The sequence below is a fragment of the Chlorella variabilis genome (genome assembly GCF_000147415.1).
Source record: "Chlorella variabilis unplaced genomic scaffold CHLNCscaffold_11, whole genome shotgun sequence".
Lineage (NCBI taxonomy): Eukaryota > Viridiplantae > Chlorophyta > Trebouxiophyceae > Chlorellales > Chlorellaceae > Chlorella > Chlorella variabilis.
Genome location: NW_005435077.1, coordinates 141,639 through 165,228, shown reverse-complemented (window position 1 = coordinate 165,228; position 23,590 = coordinate 141,639). Strand labels below are relative to the sequence as shown.

General features: G+C 67.2%; 5 protein-coding genes across 5 annotated transcripts; 2 read left to right on the top strand and 3 right to left on the bottom strand.

Moving 5' to 3' along the window:
* Positions 1-122: 122 nt before the first annotated feature.
* Positions 123-3,760, top strand: CHLNCDRAFT_134198 (hypothetical protein; the record flags this gene model as incomplete). Its single annotated transcript, XM_005847316.1, has 14 exons — positions 123-136; positions 290-393; positions 611-676; positions 791-897; positions 1,059-1,223; positions 1,406-1,543; positions 1,816-1,978; positions 2,129-2,191; positions 2,351-2,461; positions 2,629-2,756; positions 2,901-3,060; positions 3,216-3,286; positions 3,451-3,531; positions 3,656-3,760. The coding sequence occupies 14 exons, from the start codon at positions 123-125 to the stop codon at positions 3,758-3,760; spliced, it is 1,476 nt and encodes a 491-aa protein (XP_005847378.1).
* Positions 3,761-4,104: 344 nt separating this feature from the next.
* On the bottom strand, positions 4,105-14,026 carry CHLNCDRAFT_57924 (hypothetical protein; the record flags this gene model as incomplete). Its single annotated transcript, XM_005847173.1, has 38 exons — positions 4,105-4,209; positions 4,375-4,451; positions 4,637-4,697; positions 4,914-5,000; positions 5,192-5,302; positions 5,416-5,478; positions 5,618-5,737; positions 5,900-6,010; positions 6,176-6,325; positions 6,455-6,518; positions 6,706-6,745; positions 6,868-6,976; positions 7,095-7,159; positions 7,250-7,398; positions 7,480-7,852; positions 7,994-8,073; positions 8,223-8,698; positions 8,834-8,921; positions 9,043-9,297; positions 9,422-9,537; positions 9,776-9,950; positions 10,068-10,128; positions 10,246-10,400; positions 10,490-10,572; positions 10,666-10,776; positions 10,881-10,949; positions 11,065-11,205; positions 11,355-11,418; positions 11,536-11,629; positions 11,751-11,949; positions 12,136-12,252; positions 12,417-12,515; positions 12,730-12,859; positions 13,028-13,128; positions 13,264-13,323; positions 13,450-13,576; positions 13,702-13,778; positions 13,910-14,026. The coding sequence occupies 38 exons, from the start codon at positions 14,024-14,026 to the stop codon at positions 4,105-4,107; spliced, it is 4,680 nt and encodes a 1,559-aa protein (XP_005847235.1).
* Positions 14,027-14,565: 539 nt separating this feature from the next.
* On the top strand, positions 14,566-16,104 carry CHLNCDRAFT_134196 (hypothetical protein; the record flags this gene model as incomplete). The annotated part of the gene is made up of 5 exons (XM_005847315.1): positions 14,566-14,715; positions 14,824-14,955; positions 15,071-15,346; positions 15,541-15,612; positions 15,766-16,104. 5 exons carry the CDS (start codon positions 14,566-14,568, stop codon positions 16,102-16,104), a joined length of 969 nt encoding a protein of 322 aa, XP_005847377.1.
* Positions 16,105-16,563: 459 nt separating this feature from the next.
* On the bottom strand, positions 16,564-19,057 carry CHLNCDRAFT_134195 (hypothetical protein; the record flags this gene model as incomplete). Its single annotated transcript, XM_005847172.1, has 7 exons — positions 16,564-17,045; positions 17,170-17,356; positions 17,502-17,693; positions 17,832-17,905; positions 18,013-18,414; positions 18,560-18,929; positions 19,028-19,057. 7 exons carry the CDS (start codon positions 19,055-19,057, stop codon positions 16,564-16,566), a joined length of 1,737 nt encoding a protein of 578 aa, XP_005847234.1.
* A 1,342-nt stretch (positions 19,058-20,399) lies between these two features.
* On the bottom strand, positions 20,400-22,784 carry CHLNCDRAFT_134194 (hypothetical protein; the record flags this gene model as incomplete). Its single annotated transcript, XM_005847171.1, has 8 exons — positions 20,400-20,525; positions 20,681-20,838; positions 20,972-21,133; positions 21,278-21,463; positions 21,673-21,848; positions 22,005-22,194; positions 22,380-22,573; positions 22,687-22,784. 8 exons carry the CDS (start codon positions 22,782-22,784, stop codon positions 20,400-20,402), a joined length of 1,290 nt encoding a protein of 429 aa, XP_005847233.1.
* Between the last annotated feature and the right edge of the window lie 806 nt (positions 22,785-23,590).

Sequence of the window (23,590 nt, the reverse complement as noted above, 5' to 3'; positions counted from 1 at the left end):
CAGCGTACAGCGCCGCCCGCCAGCGGGGCGCCTGCTGCCGCCCACCACTAGAAGGCTCTGCGGCATCCAAGCTGTAGCGCATTGCACCCAATTGACACCCATACCTCTGTTGGACTCGCGTTATGGCAGTCGCACGGTGCGCTCCAGCGGCAGCAGTCAAGGCGGGGGCCTCCGCCCAGCGGCGGGCGTTCAGGGCGTCCTCCTTGCCCTTTGCTCATCGCCATGTGGGCAGCAGCGGAGCGCAGGCGGCCGCACAGCAGCGGGCACCACGGCGCCTTGCCCGCGATAGGCCCTCCCTGCGGCGCCTGGTGGTGCGGGCAGACGGCGCAAATGGCTCCAACAATGGCAGCGACGTCGAGAACGTTGTGATCATCGGCAGCGGCCCCGCCGGCTGTGAGTGCTGCCGCATGGTGGCGGCAGCGGGGGGTGTGCCGCCGCCAGCCGTCTTGCTGTAGGCGACCCCTGCCCCAGCAGCTGGATCCGTTTTGCAACACCGCTGGGTGCACATACGGCTGATGCAGATGTTGCAGCCTTAGTTTGCCAGGAGGAGGAGGGGACCCTGGCGGGACTTGTACACCGACCTGATCTCCGGCTTCCCCACTTCCTGCAGACACGGCTGCCATCTATGCTGCCCGTGCCAATCTGCGGCCGCTGGTGTACGAGGGCGTGAACGCAGGTGCGAGTCGGGGGGCGCGGCGCAGTGCGTTCGCCGCTGGCTGGGGGCTGGCTGGGCGGCGGGATGCCCGCGTGACACGCCGGGGCTGGGCCCGGCTGCGCTTCTGGTGTGCAGGCGGCGTGCGGGGCGGGCAGCTGATGACCACCACCGAGGTGGAGAACTTCCCGGGATTCCCTGAGGGCATCACGGGGCCAGACCTTATGGACCGCATGCGGGCGCAGGTGGGGGCTGGCGCCGGGCACGCGCGCCGGCACAAGAAAGGGGCAGAGGCTGGGACGGTGGCCTGGGCCTTCTTGTGCACTTGGCGGCATCGTGGCCCGCACCCCGCCCGCCCTCCCCACCTCCCGCCCTCGCTCCCACCCTCCCACCCACCGCCGCGCAGGCCGAGCGCTGGGGTGCCCAGCTGAACACCGAGGACGTGGAGGCCGTGGACCTCTCCTCCCGCCCCTTCACCATCCGCGGCACAGACACGACCGTGAGGGCGCACAGCGTCATCATCGCCACGGGGGCCACCGCCAAGAAGCTGGGCATACCCTCGGAGCAGCAGGTGGGGCTGGTGGGGCTGGTGGGGCAGGCCGGGAAGGTGGCCAGGCCCGCCGCTGCGGGGCCCGGTGGCTGCGGGGCACCTCCTCGCCCGCTGCTGCTGCTGCTGCCGCCCAGGCTGCCTCCGCTCCCTGCCGCCCCTCCACCTGCTTGTGCCCCCGCCCTGCCCTGCCACCTGCCGCGCAGTACTGGAGCAGCGGCATCTCTGCCTGCGCCATCTGCGACGGAGCCTCCTTCATCTTCAAGGGCCAGGAGCTGGCGGTGGCGGGGGGCGGCGACACGGCCACTGAGGAGGCGCTGTACCTCACCAAGTATGCCTCGCACGTGAGTGAAGGGCGGGTGGGTGGGTAGGAGGAGGAGGTGGTGTGGTGGTCGATGGGTGCGGGGAGAGACTGGCCGCGCTTTTCTTCGCGCCATTGGCGAGGGGTAGTGCTTGCCTGGGAGCCGTTCGGCCACCCTGTTTGCGCGCACGCAGGTGGGGGCCTGGGGAGAGGCTGGAGACGTTGCCACAGGGCAGTCGCTGGTTGCGCCCGGGAAAGCCGCCGCTGGCGCCTCTTGTGTGAACCCCCCACCCACCCCACCCCCCACCCCCGCAGGTGCACCTGCTGGTGCGCGGCGAGGCGATGCGTGCCAGCAAGGCGATGCAGGACCGCGTGCTGAAGCACCCCATGGTCACCGTGCACTTCAACACCCAGATAGACGACGCCTTTGGGGACGGGCAGGCCATGCAGGGCCTGCACCTGCGCAACGCAAAGACGGGTGGGTGGCCGCAGGGGCGGCGCGCGGGCGGGTAGGTGGGGCTGCTGGCCACCCCAGCCTGGCTCCCTCCCAGCGGGCCTGCCGCCAGCAGTCGGTCGCTGCCAGCATCTTGCCACCGGCGCTGCGCCGCCGCTGCTGCCCCCCCTGCAGGCGAGACTTTTGACCTGCCAGTCAGGGGCCTGTTCTACGGCATCGGCCACAAGCCCAACTCAGGTGGGGGTGCAGGTGGCGGCGCAAGCAGTGGGCCAGCAGGGGCGGCCAGCCGGGCGGCAGGACCCCGCTCCATGCCGCTGCTGCTGACCCCCGCTGCCCGCCCCCTTGCACCTCGCCAACCGTTTCGGCAACGGCCGGGTTCCTGGGCCCACGCTGCAGACATCCTGGGCGGCCAGGGGAAGCTGGATGCGGGCGGGTATGTCAGGGTGCATGACGGCTGCAAAACCAACATCGAGGGTGTGTTCTCTGCGGGGGACCTACATGACACAGGTGGGTGGGTGGGGGAATTAGGCGGGCTGGCGCCGCGTTGGGTGATCGGTGAAAGGTGGAAGTGAATTGTTCGCCGTGGCGAAGCTGAGCGCTGGGATGCCGGCACTGGTGCGGTCCCCCGGCCTTCGTACCCTACCCTTGCACCCTGCTGACGTCCCCGGCCGCAGAGTGGCGGCAGGCGGTGACGGCGGCGGGCAGCGGGTGCATGGCGGCGCTGAGCGCGGAGCGCTACCTCAGCGCCGAGGGCCTGGCCACCATCCACACCCAGCAGGAGCAGCCCGCAGAGGCCACGCAGGTGCGTGGGCGTGGCTGGCGGGGCCCGGGTGCGGCGCCTGGCAGACCTCCGCGCCGGTGGGGCCCACCGAGCTGCAGGCGGGCCGCCTCTCTTCTCCTCCACCCGCCTCCCCGCCCTGCCCTGCCCCCGCCGCCGCCGCCGCAGAGCCACTCGGAGGCGGCGGCCAGCAGCAGCGCCACCGCCGAGGCGCGCAAGGCGAGCGAGGAGGCCTCCTTTGACCTCGAGGCCGACCGCCACCAAGGCCAGTTTGCGCTGCGCAAGCTGTACCACGCCAGCAGCCGCCCCATCGTGGTGCTGTTCACAGGTGGGCGGGTGGGATCTACTGCGCGTGGATGCAGGGCGCCGGTGGCGGAGCTTCGGGGGTGCTCAGTTGCAGGGCCAGGCCTGGCATGGTTGTCCTGTCGTTCTGCTGTCGCGGCACGAGCTTGTTTGTGTGCCTTGCCCTCCCTGCCCCTGCAGCACCCACCTGCGGCCCCTGCCGCACCCTCAAGCCAATCATGGCCAAGGTCATCGCAGACTACCCTGGAAAGGTGCGGCTGCGGCAGGGTGGGGTGGCGGACGAGGCGGCGCGGCAGTACCGTCCTCAGTTCAGAGTGCTGTGCCGCGACGAACCCTTTCCATGATGCCATTTGCCCTGTGCTCAGAGACGTGTTTGCCTTGCTCCGCCTGCCCGCCTCCCCGCCGCTGCGCGCAGGTGCATTACGTGGAGATTGACATTGAGGAGGACCCAGACATTGGGCAGTCGGCGGGGGTGCAGGGCACGCCCACGGTGCAGGTGCGGGCGTGTGTGGAGCCGAGCCAGAGTCGCTGGTGCCAGCTGGGCTGCCTGGCCCTGCCTACATGGCCCCCCACCCTCCGCCCCCACCCCTCGCTGCCGCTGCCTGCCCTGCCTGCCGCAGATCTTCAAGGACAAGGAGCGGGTGGCCAACCTGCCGGGCGTGAAGATGAAGCGGGAGTACAAGGCTCTGATTGAGCAGTACCTGGAGGTGCCGGCCACGGCATAGGCAGCACAGCACGGCAGGAGCCACGAGAGCGCTGCGGCCCCTCCTGCTTGGCTGACGCCGTGAGCGAACCAGAAGGAACCGAATCCATTGCAACCACCGTCTGCCTTCCATGTGCATCTGCTTTGCTGGAACTTCGTCCCCAGTTGATATTGCCGCTGGTTTGGCTGCAGGCCAACCGCATATTTAATTCGCAGGCTGTTTTGTGCATTCTTTAGCGCTGTAACCTTTCATTCTGCACTCTCAGCCTGATCCTCAGTTCATTATCAGTTGTGGGTGGAACTAACCGCCAGCCAGACACGACTCTGCCTCTTGCCATCAAACAGTTGGCAGGCACCGCCGGGGCCTCAGCTGTCGTCCCCCGCCGTGTCCCCCATCTCCTCATCCTCATAGTCAGACTCCCCTGCCTCCTCCTCCCCCTCATCCTCCTCCGCATCCTCCTCAGTATACATCTGCAGCAGCAGGAGCGGAGGGGCCACCACACACCGCCATCACATCCAAACAGGCACGCCCTGTGCGCTCCCCAACGTCAACGTCACTGCACAGCCCGGCAGAAGGGCCCCAGGGATGCGCGCCACGTGCAGCTCTCCCGCTGCGCCAAGCCGCCGCCTGCCCACCTGTGACGGCACCTCGCGGCCCGTAAGGTCCCGATGCTTCAGCGAACCCATCCAGAAGGCGCCGCCCGCGTTGGCCTCTGCGCAAGGGCGTGCGGAGAGGGGATCGGGCGGCCAGCGGCTGGCAAGGGATGCGGAAGGAGCGTCCAACCCGCATGCTGCACACCAAGAGCCCCACCCTGGCCGTAATCCTGTGCCCATTGCTCTCTGCCCGGCCTTTGTCCACTGATCCACCCCACCCTTCCCACCCACTCATCCCACCCACCGGTGAGGAAGGCCTTAATTAGGAACATAAATCTCTCCACCGTGCGCTTCACAGCAGGCACCTGCGCCAGCAGCAGGGGCAGCAGCGGGCGCGGCAGGCAGGGCAGGGCGCTCGGGGGGAGCGCTACGCTCCAGTTCAAGCGCACCGGCGGGGCTCCACCCGTCGATCAAAACCAGCGCGCTGGCACTGCCCACCAGGCCTGCCCGTCCAGGGCTCCCCAGGACCGACCCAACCGCACCCAGGCCCAGCCACAGGCCCGCCACGCCAGCCCACCCACCCTGGCGGTCAGCGGCATCTCCTTGCGGAACTTTCCCTCGCTGCACAGGTACTGCAGCGTGCGCGTGCCCCTCTGGATGTACTTCACCTGCACAGGGGGGGGCCAGAGGAGGCACGCGCCAGCCCAGGCAGAAACACACACACGCAGTTGGCACAAGCCATAGCTGGCAGGCGGCTGCGGCTGTGCGCTGCCGGCCTGGCTGCTCAGCCACTGGCGGCGCCAGCCTGCCTGCCACGCCAAGTCTTGGCGCCGCACCCGCCCTGCTGCTGCCAGCTCACCATCTCCTGGAACGCCTCCTGGCGCTCTGGGAACAGCTGGGACCAGAAGGGCAGGGTCTTGAAGAAGGTGAGCAGGAACTTGCCGCCAGACTTGACCGCTTGCACGTGGATCTGCGGGGCAGGGCCGCAGGCCAGCGCGTGAGGGGCAGGCAGAGGGGACCAAGGGCGGCTGCGGTGCCGGCCAGCCAGCGCCTGCCAGCGCCGTATGCAGCAGGCGGGCTCACCGCCACGCGCTGCGTCTGGCGCTTCACCACGCTCATCAGCGCGCAGAAGGCGCTGGCACACGACTGCGAGGGGCGGGGGGCAGTGCGGGTCATCGCATCCTTTCAGGGGCGAGTGCGCGCGGTCGAAGCAACTTTCTACCCATCTGCCCCACCCTGCCCTCCTGCACAGCAAGCCATCCAAGGCGCAGCTCGGCCACGCTACACCCCCCGCCCTGCTTGCCTGCATGCCACCCAGTATCGTCTCCAGCGCCTCCTCGTCTTTCATTGCGGCCCCGTGCTTCTCCGCGCCCGCCGCCGCCGCCGCCACGCCCTCCCAGCCCACCTGCCACCGCCACAGGTTGCGGGTGAGGACACGGGGCAGGCTCCATTGGGCAGCCAGCTCGCCGGCACAAGACTGCGTCCAATCCAGGTGGCACTGCTACAGCCGCCTCTCAACACGCACCACACACCCAAACCTCGTATGCAGCCCCCCTGCCCGCCCCACCTGCAGCTGCTCCAGGCACACCCGGTACCAGATGGATACCGTGTTGCCGCTGAGGGAGGGGAAGGGGTCCACCGCCTCGCTGGCCTCCTTGGCCTTGGTGCTGTCAGCCACCTGCAGGCCCCGCCCAGGCAGCGGCGCACAAGCAGGCAGCTCAGCTGCAGGGACTCAGCAGCTGACGGGGCACCCCTCGCTCGCGGCCACCGTCTCACGCATGTTTGGCCTGCCAGGCTCAGCATGGGCACGACACAATGCGCAGGAGCCGGCCCCGAGGCGCACTCGGGGCAGGCGGTTGCAGGCCAAGTCCAGCACCGCATCCACAGGGCTGCCGCCGCCGTCCCCGCGCCGCGTGCCGTAGTGGCTCAGGTACAGGCGCAGCACATCCGCCAGCAGCGGGCCCCGCCCCTTCCACACCGCGCCGCCAAGATCCTGCGGGGAAAGGGCACGCGGGCGCAGCGGGCTGGGTGGGGTGCAGCAGGGGAGAGCGGGTGGCGCTGCCTCCCGCTGGACCCCCGCCGGATGCGCTGCTCCAACTGGGTTCCAGCCAGGCTGCCTCACCTTGCCGCTGCTGTCCACCACCACTTGCTTCAGCACCGCCTCAGCCGCACAGCTGATGCGCTTGCTGCACACAGGGGTGACGGCGGCAGGCAGTGGGCGCCCAGGCGGTGCCAGCTGCGCACGTCAAGAAAAAAGCGCCAGCTGCCACACATGCGGCAGCATCCTCCATCCATGCACGTTCCAGGGAGATTGAGGGGCACAGCATGCAGGTACAGGCGCGCCGTCTGCGTGGCAGGCACCAGGGGCCTCACCTCATCTGCCGCCTGATCTTGAGCGATCTCTCGGTGGGCTCTGCGGCGACCAGGCAGAACAACAACAAGGTGCCCATCAGTAATGCCCTACCTTCCCACGTGATCCTGCCGGGCGCACACACACACGTGCATGCACCGACGCCCAGCCTCCCACCCACCCACCTGGGTCCACTTTGGGCATCAGCCCCAGCAGCGCATCCACCATCAGCAGGCAGGCGTGCTGGTGGGAGGGGCTCTCGCAGGTGGGCTGGTCAGACTCCAGCTCCGGCAGCTGTGCGGGCGGCAGCAGCGGCGGCACGGTAGCGGCGTGGGCGAGGCAACTGGGGGACTGGCGGGCATGCTGGCACCGCGCTCACAAGATGCACACGCCGGCTCGGAGCGGGGCTCACCGGCGCGATGAAGTACAGGAAGCAGCTCCTGACCATCTTGGCAAGGTCGGCGTCCGAGGGGGGGCCTGCGCAGGGCCCGGTGCAGGCTGTGGGATGGGTGGACCAGCGAAGCGGTGCAGACGTGGGGTTTGGCAGGCTGGCCGGCAGGCACGCACCCTGCTCAGCTTCCTGGCCTGCCGCCGCCGCCGCCGCATCCGTTTGGAACGCCGCCAGGAAGGCGCGCAGCACGGGGCGGTTGGCTGGCTCTGCCAGGCCCGGCCACTGCAGCAGCTGGCGAGCGCAGTCCAGCGCCAGGGTGCGCACCCTGCGAGGCAGGTCGAAGCAGTGGAGGGCGCGTCATGGGGCGGTGAGGAGCCTTGTGTCACCACGAGTGGTGCAGCATCACTCGTCAGCAGGGTGGCAGCGTGGCCCGGCAGTCATGCTGCAGGCGTGCCGGCCCAGCGGCGGCAGCGTCCGCGCGTGCCTGGAGGCGGCGGCCACGGGCGACAGCGCGGCGGCGGCGCAGGGCTGGTCCAGCGCCGCCATGCACGCCGCCGCCGCCTCCCCCAGGCTGCCGCCGCCGCCGCCGCCCGCCGACGGCTGGGTGGGCCCTCCAGCGGCCACCAGCTCCCAGAAGTTGGCCCTGTCCTGCTCCTGCAGCGCCGCCTCCCCCAGCTCCTGGTCAATGATGTTGCAGGCGGCGTCCAGGTGGCGCCGCACAGCTGGCAGCACCGGCGCCAGCGCGCCCAGCAGCTGCTCCGTGCTCAGCTCCCCGACGTCTGCAGCGGGAAGGTGCCAGGCGGGCGGGTCAACGCCAGCAGAGGGAGCGGCAGCGGCTGCAACAGCGCAGCGCGTGTGCCCTTCTCAGCTCAGCCACCGGCCAGGCCGGGCCCGGGAGAGGGAGACGAGCAGGCGCTCACCGGCCGCCAGCTGCTGCTGCTTGGGGGCCCTGCCGGGGAAGCTGGAGCGCCTGGCGGCCGCCAGCGTGGCTTTCAGCTTGCTGCACAACCGGGGAGGAGGCAGGCAGAGGCAGAGGAAGAACCAGACGCTGAATACAAGACCAGCCTGGGTTCTCAGGCAGACCCTGCCTGTCCTTGGACAACAAGGCCCCAAGCAGTGCCTGCCTGCCTTGATCGAAGCAGCCCCCACCTGTGCACATCAGCCAGCAGGTAGGCGGCCGAGGGCAGCATGGCGTAGCAGGGGTGCTCCTGCCCCGGTGCCGCCCCAACCCCCAGCACTGCCAGCGCGGGCAGCAGCAGCGACCGCTGCTTCCAGCGCTCTGCTGCCAGCCGGCCAAGGCCGCCTGCCGCCGCCTCGGTGATGCCCTGTGTGGCGGCGGGGCCGGGCGCCTGCATGGAGCCGCCGCTGGTGGCCTGCACCGTGCTGCCGCCGCCGCCGCTGGTGGTGTGGCGGGAGGCGGCGCCTGCACCGGGGCTGCCCGAGGACTGCTTGTCGCCGTCGTCTTCAAATTTGACTGCCTTCTTCTTGCCGCCCTTGCCGCCTTTGCCGCCGCCCTTGGCCCCCGCCTTCTTGGGGGCCGCTGCTGCCGCCGCCGCCGCCAAGTTGGCGGGGCTGCTGTCCAGCGTGTTTGCCAAGGGGGGCAGCGTGAACAGCGGCGGCGCATGCTGCAAGGCACGGGCACAGGTATGGCAGCGGGCACAGGTTGCATCCATGATGCCTGGCGCACCGATTTGCACTCGCATGACAGGTGCCATGCTTGGCCGTTTTGACTACCGCCCTCTCCCACCAACCAGCCACACCTGGAGCAGCACATCCAGTACAGCTTCCAGCTGGCAGCAGCACCTCAGCCGCCCAAACAGCTTCAGCTGCACGGAGTCCTCGCCTTGCCTGCGCCCAGAGCAGCCGAAGGGTCGGGGGCGCATCCCAAGAGGGCCAAGCAGCAGGCACACAGGTCATGATCCGGCCCACCGCAGCATCGACCAGGTGGCAGCAGCCAGAGGTGTCTCACCCATTGGGCGCCAGCTGGCCCGCAAAGCAGTTGGCAAGCTCGCGGCACCAGTTGAGCGCATACCACAGGCCCAGCAGCACGCCGCGCCGCTGCTCCGTGGGCAGGCTTTTGAACTGCTGCGGGCTGGCCAGGGCCGGGTCGAACAGGTTGAGGGGGCAGCCAAGCAGCGCCGCCACCGCGTCCAGATTCTGGTGCAGCGCCAGCTCCAGAGCCGCCATCAGCCGCAGCGTGCTGAACAGCGACAGCAGCGGCGCACTGCATGGCGGGGCAGGCGCAACATGCAGCGGCGTTTGGTGGGACCGAAGGAAGGTAAGGACCTCGCCCCAAATGCCGCCTGGACCTTGTAATTGCAGACCCGCGATCCCTGAAGGCTCCCCACCTGTTGCTGTCCAGAGCCAGCTCTTCTGCCAGCAGGGGCAGCAGGCGCAGGGCCACCGGTGTTGTGTCGCCATCCAAGTTCCACCACAGCTCCGCCTCCAGGCGCTGCCCGCCCACCTGCACGGAGTAGGGTGCCGGGACGCCAATCAGCAGATGCATGATGCAAACCGAGGGGTAGGATGATGGGGAGGGGGCAGGTTGTGCGAGCGGATCATGGCGGGGAGCGGTGGATGACGGGAACAATAGATGGGATGGGAGAGGGGTGGGTGATGGGAGGCGCAGAATGATGAGCGAGAGGGGGGTAGACGATTGGGGCGAAGGGGAAAGATGATGGTGCAGTCTGCCGCACACGCACGTGCACGGCCGCATCCGCCACCTCCAGCTGCACGCCCTCCTTCAGGAAGCAGAAGAAGGTGTCTTCCAGGTAGGAGGCCAGCATCTTGTGCACATCCCCGATCAGCCGCGCGCCGATGGCCTTGCGCTGGATGCCGCGCGTCAGCTCGTCGCACAGGAAGGCGAAAGCCTCGGGGCTGCAACACCGCAGGCATGCATGAATGCAGCATGGATACATGTCAGTGGGCAGGCAGGCAGCAGAGGAGCAGACGAGGCTGGCTGGGCTTGGCACAGGCACTCACTACTGCACGCACCTGTGGCGGCAGCTGTGGAAAGTGTCCTGGAGCGCGTGCATGGCCTCGCGGTACCGCTTCCCTGCAGGCATGAGAGGAGGTAGGGACATACATGTATGGGGTAAGGCAGCCAGCTTGGCCATGCATTTGCTGTTATGCCCTTGGCTTACTCGCAGCATGCCCCCCACTGCTGTCCCACCGATCGCCGACTCCGGCTCAGGCACGACGCCGACGGCGGCCCCCAGGCGCTGCACCAGCGCCACCGTGCCGATGATGCCGATGCGGCGGTGCTGGCCTTGCGCGCTGCTGAGCTGCTTGCGGACAAAGATCATCAGCTCGTCCTCCATGCGGGACCTTCAGGCAGGCAGATAGATAACTGGAAGGTGACTTGAGCTCAGCCGGGGCTCAGCAACTCGAACTGCCCAACCTGCAAGCCCGCTCACCTGCCCCCAGCATCGTTGCTGGTGCCACTGCCGTCTGCCTGGCGACACGCGCCCGCCACCAGCAGGCCAAACACAGCAAACACCTGCACGCATGAAGCAGCAGCAGGCCACGCCCAGCGCATGGGCTCTTGCTTATTGATTGCATCATTGTTTGACCGAGCTGCCATGTAGCATACCTGCTGCACTTGGTGGTCGGAGTAGCTGTCGATGTAGTCCAAAATGTTTGTGAGGAAGGCGGCATAGCGCCCCAGCGTGTCTGTGTGGTTGTCCGACAGTTGGAGCAGCACCTGCAAGCGGCATTGTGGAAACAAGGGGGTGGGTGGGGCCAGGTGGAAGACAGCTGCAGGTCCCGCAGCAGCAGCATGGCTCACACACGATGCAGGCGGCGCACCTGCAGCGCTGCGGTGGTCTCTGCCGGCACCTGCGCCCCGAGGTGGCTGTGCAGCGCACGCAGCACCTCCTGCAGAGTGAAAACACACACGTGCGCCAAGTGGCGCGACATTTTGGACGTATTGGGATGCAGAATCATCGTGTCCACAACAACAACCCCACTCAGCGACATGGCAGCTGCCCACCTGCTGGTTGTAGGACTCTGTAAAGTGCTGGAACAGGCAGCAGAACAGCTCCACGCCCGTCCCCTGCACCGGCACTGACGTGTTGCGCAGCAGCTGCTGCGCCAGCGACAGCAGCTGGGGGAAGAACTCCAGCATGACGCGCTGCACACCAGGACAGCAACAACAAACACCAAGAAGAGAAGCAAGCATGTCAGGAACAGCACAAGGCAGCACACGGTGCAGATGGAGGCGCAGGCCTGCATCTGCATTCTGCAAGTGCATCTGCAGCAGCAGCCGGGATGCCGCCGCACCTCGTGCCCAGTGATGGCCCTTCTCAGCCATGCTGCATCTGCATGCCCGTCGGCAAACTTGCGCCTGCGCCCCAGTGAAAATGCAGTTGGAAATGAGCCACCACCAAGTCGGAAGGCGGCTGTCTGCTGGCAATGAGCTTGATGCATCCATCGACGGCAACGAGTGCAGCCCCCCACCCACCGCAGGATGGCCTCGGCCGATTTGCGGCGGTCTGCCCCCAGCGTCAGCATCACCAGCAGCAGCCAGAGGTCCAGGATGCGATGTGCATCGGGCTCTGCACAGCAAGCAGGCCAGCAGTGGGGTGCGGTCCACCGCGTGCAACAAGGGGGAGTCCCCTCGGTCACCAGCAGACAATGTGGCCCCGTCCCGCGGGTTCCCCAGGTTCAGGGCCACACCTGTGGTCCCCCTGATCTCCCTCACCACCGCATCCGCCGCCGCCGGGTTGAGCTGCATGGCCTGCTTCACCGCCTCCAGCAGGCGGTAGTCAGGGCTGTCGCCGCCGCCCAGCACCCGCCCCTTCTGCTTGCGGTCGGGCACCGCCAGGCGGGGGTCGCAGGGCGACACAAAGTGCAGGGAGCGCAGCGTGCCCACCACCTGCACAATGCAGGTGCTTGGCGTGGGTGTGATGGCCAAGTGACAGGCTATCGTGCAGGAGATGAAAGGCTGGGAACGGTCAACGAGCTGCATCGTCCAGGCGTGCACAGCACGATGATGGCGGCTCCGATGGACGGTGTGCCACCCACCCACTCATCCACCCGCCGCCACACATCACAAACGCACCTTCTTCAGCTCGCCGTCGGCGGGGGTGCCGTACTGCAGCAGGAAGCGCGCCACCGCGGGCAGGTCCTCGGCAGCGGCTGTGCAGAAGCGCTCCAGCACCATGCCCACCACCCGCGACTGCAAGGGGCGGGCAGATGGATGGGGGTGCTTCAGTACAGCACACAAGTGTCAGATCCTCCAGGCCATACAAGTGAGCAGCCAGGTGGTGATGCACAACCATTGAGCTGCCAGACATGGCTCAGAACACGAACTGAAAAGCTGCGAGCCTGCCCCACCGTCACCTGCTGCTCCGGGGTGAGGCACAGGTTGGCCAGGGCTTCTATGGAGGGCAGGATGAAGGCCTCCTCGCCCATCATCTCCTCCAGTGCACGGATCACCGCCTGCACCCAGCCAGCCAGCCGGTCTCATTTATGGTCCCACGCCCGCAGACGTGTGGCGCAGATGGCGGGTCAGGCGGCTGCACACTACGCAACAGGTGGCAGACGTGAACAGCCAATGTGCTGCCTGCCTCGTCACCCTTGCTACTGTTCATCATTTCAATCAAATCACAATCACCCCACCAAGCAAGGGCCGACGTGCAGCCCAAGTCCCCACCTCGTGGTCGTCCTCGGTGGCCACCTCTGGCAAAAAGGTGATGGCATCCTTCTTCAGCTCCTCAGGGCACACCGGCAGCACCTCCAGCAGCTTGTCTGTCAGCGCCCGCGGGTCGGCCACGTGGTCCAGCCTGGCAGGCCAGAGGCGAGGGCGGGAGGGGAGAGCGTGGGGTAAGCGCGGGCAAAATGTCGAGCTGTTGAGGAAATGTAGGGTGTGCCGCATGACAGCACTGGACTACACAACCAACACAGTGGGCATGCCAGGAAGCTTATCCCACCCGCCTTGCCCCTGCACCCACCATCTAAACTGCCCCAGGATGAGCTGCGGCAGTGGCGCCTCCTCGCCCTGCGCGTCGCAAAACTCAGGCAGGCGCTCCAGCAGCATCTGCGACACGTTAGCCTGCGTGCAGCAGCAGCGGCGCACCCCCGTTGTGGGGTAAAGCAGACAGGGGCAGGGTGGTGGGGCCCCCCACAGCCACGGCAGCAGCCTCAGCGGGGCTGGGACGGCGGCCACCCCCCTTCCACCCAGACGCACCTGTAGCGGCGCCACATTGAGCAGCACCCGCACAAAGCTGTCGCCGGTGATGGGCGCATTCTGCAAGGGACAGGACAGGGTAGGTGGCAACAGAAGAAGATCGCCCTTAGTTTATGCCCTACCCTGCTGCCCATAAAGCAGACAGCTGCAACTAGGCAACCGATCAGCCATGCGCGATTGGCTCACCCCTGTCACTTGCATCGGCTTGAGCGCCGCGTGCAGCACCGGCACCTCGGCCAGCTGCTCTTGCAGCCCCGCCAGGAAGCTGGCCCGCAGCTCTCCATTCAGGGTGAGCTTCTGCTCCAGCAGCCGCCTGCAAGGAGGAGAGGGCCCGATGTCGGTGGGAGCTGAGGCAGGTTGCTTGGTCTGCCCAGCGTCGGTGGCTGCTGCTGCTCGGGCCGACAGCACCGAGGCGGCAGCAATTGAAGCAGCTCACACCTCAGCTTGCGTGGGTCCTCCACTTCGTACTCGCACCCGTCCCGGCCAGATGACAACGTACATCCCGCTTGGCCCAGCTGCAAGCACGGCACCGAAATGGCGGTCGTGCTTTCGGCACCATCGACGGGATATCGCCGCAGCCCTACTGCGCAGTGCATTCAGGGCTTCAGTCAGAGAGATACACATTACACACAGGCTTGGCCCTCACCAGCTCGTCAAAGGGGCTCTCTGGGCAATCTCCGCGCCGCCGCTTGCCGCCGGCGCCGCTATCCTGGGCCTCTGCCGCGCGCTTGCCGGGTCCAGCGCCTGAGTTCTCCACTAACATCACGGCAGCCTTCCCATGCACCGCCCTGGGGCCGGTGCCCGCCAGGGACTTCAAACCCCGCGCTCTCCTCGGGCCGCCACTGGCTGCAGGAACAGCAGCAAAAGTGATATCGGGCGAATGGGCGGCGGGGCGACAGCGATGGTGTTGACCAGGGGGCGCCCAAGATGTGCTGGCCTGCATGAATCGCCTGCTGCGTGTCAGCAGCGCACGCACGGGAGGAAGGGCACGAGCAAGACCCTAACTTTAGTCGACGGCAAGACCCTGCGCTGCAGCGGTGAACAGCAGACTGCGCCCTGTGCTGCTGCTCAAGACTACAACCCGCTGACAAGGGTTGCTGCTCTCGTGCTTCCGCATCAGCCCCGCGCCGCGGCTGATCCACCCAGAATATGGGGGCGGCACGGTTGCTAGCGCAGGGGGAGGGCAACTGCGCGGTGGTGGCGGCGACGGCGGCCACAGCTGCAAGCGGCAGGGCACCCGGCCGCGCCGCCACAGCTGCAGCTCGCAGCACATGCAGGCTCAAGCAAGCATCCAGCGTGCAGATGCTGCGCCAGGGATGCAGCGCTCGCGGTGGCAGCAGCCGGCAGGCTGCTGTCGGCCGGGGGCGGGGCCGCTTGCGCGTGTTGGCGTGGCAGCCGCCGGCTCCTACTGCCACAGAGGCGGACGAGGCGACCGACTTTTACGCCATCCTGGTGAGCAGGCAGGGCAGCAGCAATCGGAGGCATTGGCAGCAGTGTGGAAGCCAGTTGTGTCAGAGCCACACCTGAGCACCGCATTTCTCGGGTTGCCTGCTGGCGCAGGGCGTGTCCTACACCGCTGGCACGGATGAGATCAAGCGCGCCTACCGCCGCCTGGCCAAGGAGTTCCACCCAGATGTGTCTGCCGACGAGTCGAGCACCGAGTTTGCCATCTTCCTGAACGATGTCTATGACGTGAGTGCGTTGCCTCAACCGATGCCGCGCCCCCTGCACCGCCCACCCTCGCGTCCCTCCCCTTTCGCCATCCACACACCCACCACCCACCACCACCCACCTGCCACCCCCGCAGACTCTGAGCGACCCCGACAAGCGCGCCGCCTACGACGCCATCGTGGGCTTCCAGATCGGTGGCGTCAACCCCTTCACCGACACCAGCTACGAGCGCGACAGCGTGTTTGTGGACGAGTTCACGTGCATCGGCTGCAAGAACTGCAACTGCGTGGCCTCCGCCACCTTCATGATGGAGGACGAGTGGGGGCGGGCGCGGGTGCGCCAGCAGGGCGTGGACGGAGTGGAGAAGCTGCAGGAGGCCATCGACACGTGCCCCGTGTCCTGCATCCACTGGGTGAGCACGGCGGCCCGGTCAGCCGAGCCAGCGCCGCGATGGGGGTGCCGCGGCGGCGGCGGCGGCTCGCCCGCCACCCCTCACACTTGCCGCTCAGCCAGCCAGCAGGGCTGCCTTGCCACTGCTTGGGGGCATGTGGGCCTGCCTGGGCGCCGACCTCCTGCAACCCCACCCCTGGCCGTGTCCTGCTGCAGGTGACCGCGCCGCAGCTGGCGCTGCTGGAGGAGACGATGAGCCGCATGGAGCGCGTCGCAGCCTTTGTGCTGGTGAGCCTTATGTGGGGGCCCGCATGACCTAGGGAGGTTCCCTGAGGGCAGAGGAATGAATGTGTTCCCTCCCTCCCCAAGAAGGTGTGTGCGTGTGTGTGTGCACAACCCTGCTGTGCCCGCTGCTGGTGCTCCTCTGGCGCTCCCCCGCAGATGACGGGCGGCGGCAAGGGCGCCAACATGAATGTCTTCTTCGAGGCGTCCATCGCATGGCAGAAGCGGCAGGCGGCGCTGGCCGCCAAGGTGCAGGCCGACAACGGCTGGGGCTTCTTCCGCGCCACCCCCGCCGCAGGGTCGTCCATGCAGGGTGATGCCGCCGCCTCCAGCGCCAGCAGCAGCCTGGGCCGCGGCGTGAACGCCGCCACGGTGGCTGCTGCTGCACGGCGCTGGAGGGACTACCAGCGGACCAAGCGTAACCGGAACCAGCGCATGCTGACCACCACCAGCAGCGGCAGCATCTCATCCATCGATTCCGCTGACCCCGTTGCCTGAGGCGCCCCGTTTTCTGCTTCATTATGCCTTCCCCAACACACAGAAGAAGACCTGTGTTTCTGTGTCAGTTCTCTCTGCCCCCCCCCTTGGTTTCAGATTCTTTTTCCCCTGTCCCCACCTCAGAATCTGATGCAAGCACCTCTCTCTTCGCACAACCGTGAAATGCCTTTGGCCAGCATCCAATGAATACTTGTCTTTGTCCTTTCTGCGAGGCCAGCCAGCTTAGCTGCAGTGCCGTATCCACCTCCGTGTACACTACAACCCCCTGTAGGCAACCCCGTCTGCGTGCCTGTTGAAGCACTAAATCGTTTCCTGAGAGTATGCGCGTTGTAAGAAATAGGCCAATACAATACACAGGGTGGGCAAAGACAATGAAATGGGTCTCAGCCAACAATGAGGAAACACAGAAAAGCAGCTGTGCTTGGCAGTCTCCCGCGCCGCCGGGGGGGCAAATATTGATTATGTGGAGCGGGCGCCATCCAGGATAGGCTGGAACTCCACCTCGCTCAGCTGGCCAGCCGAGCTGGCGGCCTTGTGCCGGGAGTGCCGCTGCTGCCAGCCCGCAGGCCGCTGCTGCGACTCCATGTCGCCATCCTGCTCCTCCTCGTCCCGCGGGGACAGGCACTGCGTGGAGGAGCGGTCACCCGCCGGCGCCAGCGAGTACTCGCCGCTGGGGTCGCTGGGCTTCAGGCTCACCGTGACCGCCTGCTCCTCGCGGTGCCCGGGGGCGGGGAACAGCAGGATGAGGGTGCCGCTGACCAACAGGAAGCAGGCCAGCACCAGCATGGCGGTGCCAAAGCCGCCGTCGCCGCGGTCGCTCAGCACGCCCAGCAGGTAGGGGCCGATGAAGCCGCCCACGGCGCCAATCGAGTTGATGAAGGCAAAGCCCGCAGCCGCCTGCTCGTTGGGCAAGAACACCGCGGGCCAGGAGAAGAAGGGGCCTGCGGGCGGGGAAGGAGGGGAAGAAGGGGGTGGGATTGATGTGGGAGGTGCAGGCAGAGGTGGCTACAGCACCAGCTGAAAGCAGGCGCAGGCCCAGCAGCCCGGCACAGCTGGCCCACCGACCGTGGAAGGACCAGCACAGGCCGGCGGTCATAGACAGCAGCGCAAAGGCGAGGCCGGGGCCCGCGGTGCGAGCCGCCAGCGGCACCAGCCCCAGCAGGATGCCAGCCAGCAGGATGGGCACGCCGGCATGGCGGTGCCGCTCGTTGGCCCGCCCCGCCAGCCGCGCATTGATGTTCATGCCCACGGCCTGAAGCGTGGAGCAGCCAGGTGCAGGCAAGGTGGGTGGGGTGGGCTGCTGGCTTTGCAGGCTCGCTCAAGCGGCCCTGAACCATGGGGCAGTAGCAGCAGGCATCCTTGCAGGCACGGCACTGGAAAGTACCATCACAGCTCACCGCCAGCATGAAGGGCACCGCAGAGGCCAGGGCCACCAGCGAGCTGTGCTGCCGCTCTCCCTCGCCCCCCGACTCGCCGTCGCCGTCGTCGCTGTGGCAGGCGCCGTGGCCGCCGCCGCCTCCGCCGCTCACGCCAGAGATGGCGCCGCCACCGGAAAACATGGCAGAGACCAGCAGAGGCATGAAGAAGGTCTGCAGGCAGCGTGGCAGCAAGCGTGGCAGCGTGGCAGCAAGGCAGGTATTCTCATGTGCTGGGCTGGGCTGGCTGCAGCTCCCAGCAGCCGCCGCTGCCGCCGCCGCCGCATCGGCGGCAGCTGCTTGCCCACCCACCATGCCAAACATGACTGCCGCCACCAGCAGCCAGCAGCCGGACAGCCACAGGATGCGCCAGTCGCGCACCACCCCTGCAGGCAGCATCAGCAGTGTCTGACGGGGGCAGGGTGGGGCGAGCTCTTGCCGGGGCAGCAAAGCAAGCACCTGGGCCCGCATCCATTTGAACACCGCCACTCACCAAGCGTGCCCTTGAACTGGTGCATGAAGCCGGCGCATGTGGAGCCGCCGCCCTCCCGCGCCTGCGGATGCGCCCCCTGCTGCCCCGCCGCCCCCATCGCCGTGCGCGCGGTCTCCTGGCGGTGGCGCAGCCACTCGCGCTCCGCCCGCGTCAGCATGCGGGCCTTGGCCGGGGAGGGTGCCAGCGCAAAGCGCAGCAGCGCGCCAAACACCACCGTCGCCCCGCCCTCCAGGATGAACAGCCACTGCCAGCCCCGCAGGCCGCCGACGCCGTCCATGGCCAGGATGCCGGCGGCCAGCGGCGCGCCCACCACCTGCGCCACCGCGGTGCAGGAGGCCACCTTGGCATATGCGGGGCCCATCTCGGCCTCGCTGTAAAAGGTGGACAGGTGGTACCACATGCCTGCAGGTGGTGGAGGGAGCAGGGGGCGGCGGCAGGGTGGGATGCAGGGAGCAGGTGCATGCACTCATTCCGCGGCAGGGAAAATCCCACGCCGCAGGCTTGTCTGCGGGCTCGCCCCGGTCCCACGCAGCCTCCCCTCGCCCACCTGGGAAGGCGGCGCTCTCGGTGGCCCCCAGCAGGAAGCGCAGCGCCAGGAAGGCGGGGACGCTGGAGGCGAGCGCAAACATGGCGGCCACGGCGCCCCAGGCCACAATGTTGGCCGACAACCAGATGTGGGCGCCCAGGCGGGCGCAGACCACCGTGGACGGCATCTGGAAGAGGGCGTAGGAGATGAAGAAGAGGGAGGCGCCCAGGCCGTAGGTGGAGCAGGAGAGGTGCAGGTCGCGGTTGAGGTCCAGCGCCGCAAACGACAGGTTGGTGCGGTCAAGGTAGCAGAGGATGCCCAGGGAGAAGAGCCAGGGGATTAAATGGCGGTCGAGCTTGCGGATGACGGCAGCAGGGTCCACCGCCGCATCCTGAAGTCAGCAGAGAGGACCGACGGTGCATGCATGGCTCTGGCGCGCAGCCCGCACGGCAGTGTGCCGGCAACCCGCCCGCCCGCCCCGCTGCTCACCTCGCCGAGGTCACTCTCAGCGACGGCCATGCTGCTGAGGGACCCCTTGCTGTGCTGCTTCATGTGCCTCTGCTACTGTGCCCCCATAGACTGCGGTTGCAGAGGGCCGCCGGTGAACACGTTTGAGCCCACTGATGCATGTACCGCCGCTCCACACGCTGCCTGACCCCACAATTTGCACCCCACAATTTGCCTGGACCGGGCTTGCGGAAGTTCAGCGAAATTCACAACAGGTACTGCCAAAGTACTGCAACCCAACACAACGATTTGCGGCAAGAGCGCAAGATTGGCCCAGATCGGGGCTGGGACGTATCGGTATCAGCCTTGCACGCCCTGTATCATTCAGGCACGGGCAAGTGTTGTGTTGTTTGGTTGCGTGGCTGGCCCCCGGGCTCAAGTGGAGCGCCATTGGAGACGGCAGCTGCTGCATCAGCAATGTGGACAGCCGATGCATGCTGCGCCAAGGACGGTGGGGCTGGTCAACCTCGCGCCAGGGCGGGCAGGGCGGGGAGCGGGCCAACGCTCAGCTTCAAACTTGCTGAGCCGCCAGCTTTGCACACTCCTTCTTGTGCGTCCGCCAGTGTGATATCTGGCACTCGCGACTGCAGCAGACAGGCAGGCACTCATCGACGGGCTCAGCTACCGGGCTCAGCTACCGGGCGGCACCAAGGTGCCCCAGTGTGCGTTTCCTAATCCCACCCACCCATCCATCCGCCTCCTTGACCACTCACCTGCAGTAGTGGGCTTGGCGGCATTTGGAACAGCGACGCAATCCCACCGGCGCGCGCCCCGCTGCCAAATGCGCGCAGCACAGCCTGCCGTGCAGCGGCGCCATGCGGTAGCGCCGGCTCCTCTCTGGCCGTCAACGGGAGCAGCTTGCAGGCCTGCCGCAGGAGGCGGTGCGAGTCCACAAAAGCTGCCACCTCGGGAGGGCGGGCGGCGGGTGCCACCGACTGCGTTTGACGCAGGCGCTGGCTCCTGAACTCCGAGCCACGAGGCTGTTCCATGCCAGGAGCAAGCATGGTGCCTGGTTGCGTCTGCACGACGTAGGGTTCAGAGTGAGGAGCGAGTTGGGGGGGTGGGGAACGCAGAAAGCTGCGGCATAGGCTGCTCGTGCTTTGCGAACGCACCTGAGCTGGCTCGGTGCTGCAGTGCACGAAGGAGAGCCCAAAACGAGAGAAGTCGCAGAGCCACCTCGAAGAGCTGCAAGCTGCTGGAGCAGTCTGATTTGCAGTGGAGCAGTGTGGATTGCTTTTGGTCTCCCAGCAGCAGGCATTCGCGCCTGATGCAGCAGCATGTCCTGCGCTGTACTGCCCTCTCCCTGAATTTTTGCTGCTGCGTGTGTTACATGTTTAGGCAATGCGCTGGCCAATCACGCGTAGTAGTTGAGGCTGGCCTTCTTCTTGGCCTGCACCTCGGTGATGGCCTCGTTGAAGTCCTCGTGATTAACCTGCGTGGCGTCCCGCCGCAGAGCCAGCATGCCCGCCTCCACGCACACCTGCGGGCCGTGGGGGCGGCAGGCACTGGTGACAAAGGCCCAACTCTTGATCATCAAACAAAAACAGACAGGCCAGTCTGCTGAGCGACCATGCCTGCCGTTGCCCCTGTTGTGCGCACGCCCTGCGCCCTTGCTGCACCTCCCCCCCTGCTCACCGCCTTGAGCTGCGCCGCGTTGAAGTCGTCTGTGGAGCGCGCCAGCTCGTCAAAGTTGACGTCGGGGCTGACGGTCATCTTGCGGGAGTGGATCTGCAGGATCTTGGCGCGCGCCTCCTCGTTGGGGTGCGGGAACTCAATCTTGCGGTCCAGGCGGCCTGCACGGCAAACGAAGGCCGGCGGGGCAGCAGACACCAGTCAGCAGGCGAAGTCTACAGCAGCATGCATGATACCTGTGTCAGTGACGCCTGCACATCGCCTGTCGTCCAAGCGGCCCCTGCTCAGACCCACCCGAGCGCATGAGCGCGGGGTCCAGGATGTCTGGGCGGTTGGTGGCAGCAATGATCTTGACCTCGTCGGCCGAGGAGAAGCCGTCCAGCTGGTTGAGCAGCTCCAGCATGGTGCGCTGCACCTCGCGGTCGCCGCTCATCTCGCTGTCGCGCCGCGTCGTGCCTGCAACGCACATGCCAGGCAGCCCGCCCTCGTCGGCTCCCTGCCGCCCAAACAGCATGCGCGAGTATCCACCCGACTTGTAGCAACAACACCTGCGGCCACCCGCTGCTGTGCATGCCCCCCCCACCCCCACAGCTCCCTCACCAATGGCGTCGATCTCGTCGATGAAGATGATGCAGGGCTGCTTCTCCTTGGCCAGCGCAAAGGCGTCGCGCACCATCTTGGCGCCGTCGCCGATGAACATCTGCACCAGGCTCGTCCCCGCCAGCTTCAGAAAGGTGGCGTTGGTCTGGGCGGCGCACGCGCGCGCAATCAGCGTCTTGCCGGTGCCTGCGGGGCAGGGATCGAGGGCGGATAAGCGGGGGAGGGCGGATAAGCGGGGGAGGCAGGCTGAGAAAGGGGCGGGCACAACGTGGAGCATCATCACATGCAAACCAAGCAAGCGATGCTGGCCACGTTTGACTGCCCCTCAGCAGCCACATTGGGGCAGACCCACCCGAACACAACCACACCCTCGCTCCAGCCGCGCCCCTGCCCACCTGGCGGCCCGTGCAGCAGCACGCCCTTGGGCGGCTTGATGCCCAGCTTGACAAAGCGGTCTCTGTGGGTGATGGGCAGCACGATGGCCTCCCGCAGCTCCTGGATCTGCTTGTCCAGCCCCCCAATGTCGCTGTAGTCCTCGGTCGGCTTCTCATCCACCTCCATGGCCTTGACCCTGCCGGGGGAGATGGCGCGTGGGGGCGGGTGGGTGTGGGGTGGAAGGGGGGGTGAGCTGGAGGATAGCGCTGAAGGTGGATCCAGCAGCAGCAGCAGTGGGATGCAAGCAGGGGCTCCCGGGCAGCGGCGTGGGTCGCCCCCAGAGGAGCCCCACCTGGAGTCGTATTCTGCTGGCAGGGTATCCAGGATGAGGTAGGAGTCCTTGTTCACGCCCACCAGGTCCCCGGGCTTGAGCGTCTCGGGGTCCACCAGCCCCGCCACCGGCAGGAACACGGTCTGCCGCGTGGATGTCTTCAGCACAATGCACTTGCCCTTCTTCCCGGCATCCTGGTACGCACCCGCGCCTGCAGGCCGGGGACAAGGGGCAGGCGGGGTCAGGCAGGCTGGGCAGCAACAGCAGCAGGCCTTGCAGAAGCAGCCTTGGCGGCAGCAGCTGCAGCATGGCACACGCCGTGCGGCGCTCTGCCCACGCCCGGTGCCTGCACCCTGCCAGCGGCCAGCCCACAGCAACCCCACCCAGCATGCTCACCATCCTCCTCCTCCTCCTCCTCTGGGTCCACCTCCAGCACCTCCACAATGTTGGCCACCAGGTAGGGCAGCTGGTTGTTGAGCTTGATCTTCTCGTGGTTCTCCTTGACCCGCTCCGCCAGCCCCGCCTTCTCGTGCGTCAGGCGGTTGGACTCGTCCCGCAGCACCCGGATCTCATTCTCAAGCAGCCGCGACCTGCAGCCCAGGCAGGAGGGCAGGCAGGCAGCAGGGGCGGTCGTAGGGCTCCTGATGCATTTGCACCCGTGCCCAAACGCCAAGCATGGCGGCGCCACACTCCGCGCCCACACCTGCGTTGTATGTCCTCTGCCGACATGGTCTGGAACTCCTCGGGCAGCTCATCCTTCTGCTCCTCCCCAAAAATCTCTGCCTCCATCGCCTCTGCCATGGCTGCTCGCTACCTGCACGCCGGTCCACCCAGGCGCAGGCAGCGGCGGGTGAGCCCCTGCCGCCAGCCAGGGCGACGGCAGCAGCTGCTCCCTCAAAGCGGCGCTTCAAGGCGCTGTGTCGCCGAGCCCTACTTCAACGCATGGAGCTGCAGCAGAGCAGCGCGGCGGCTCGCACCGGCGGCCTGGCAACGAAAGCGAAGCCGATCGTGGGCAGCTGACCACCACCGCCACCCACAGATCGGATTCGAATCCTTGGGGGGGCACAGGCAGGTGGAGAGGCCTGATCTGGAGCTCACAGAGGAGACTGATCGAAGGGGGTGCTTGAGATAGTGGAGGCCTGTCCGGTAAGCAGCAGCAGCGATCGCCTTGTATGCTGGAAGGCCGCAGGAGAGCAAAGCTCTCAGAGCGCCTCTTCCTGCCGTACTGTACTGATTCGACTCACCGTGCGCGCTTTGTGGCCAGTGTGTTGCTTGCCACACTTGCAGACACTTGCTCTCTCGCTGCTGCGCCAGCCACCGCAGCAGGCACTTCTGCTGTTGGGGAGCAAGCGCGGCGCTGCACGGCCGCGGCCTTGTCGCCACGGTCTAGGCCCGAAGTGCAGAGGCTGTGCAGGCGAGTGCCATCCCTGCGCCGCGGCTGCAGGGAGCACGCGCCTGCTCCTGCCCCTTGGTCGACGGCGCACCCGGCTGCCGCCGCCAGACTGCTGCTCTGCGCTTCCGCCGTGGCCTGCAGGCGCAGCCAGGCATGGCGCTGCCTGCCGTCGGCAGCAGAGGGGCACTGGGCGACCATGGAGGTGCCACTGTCT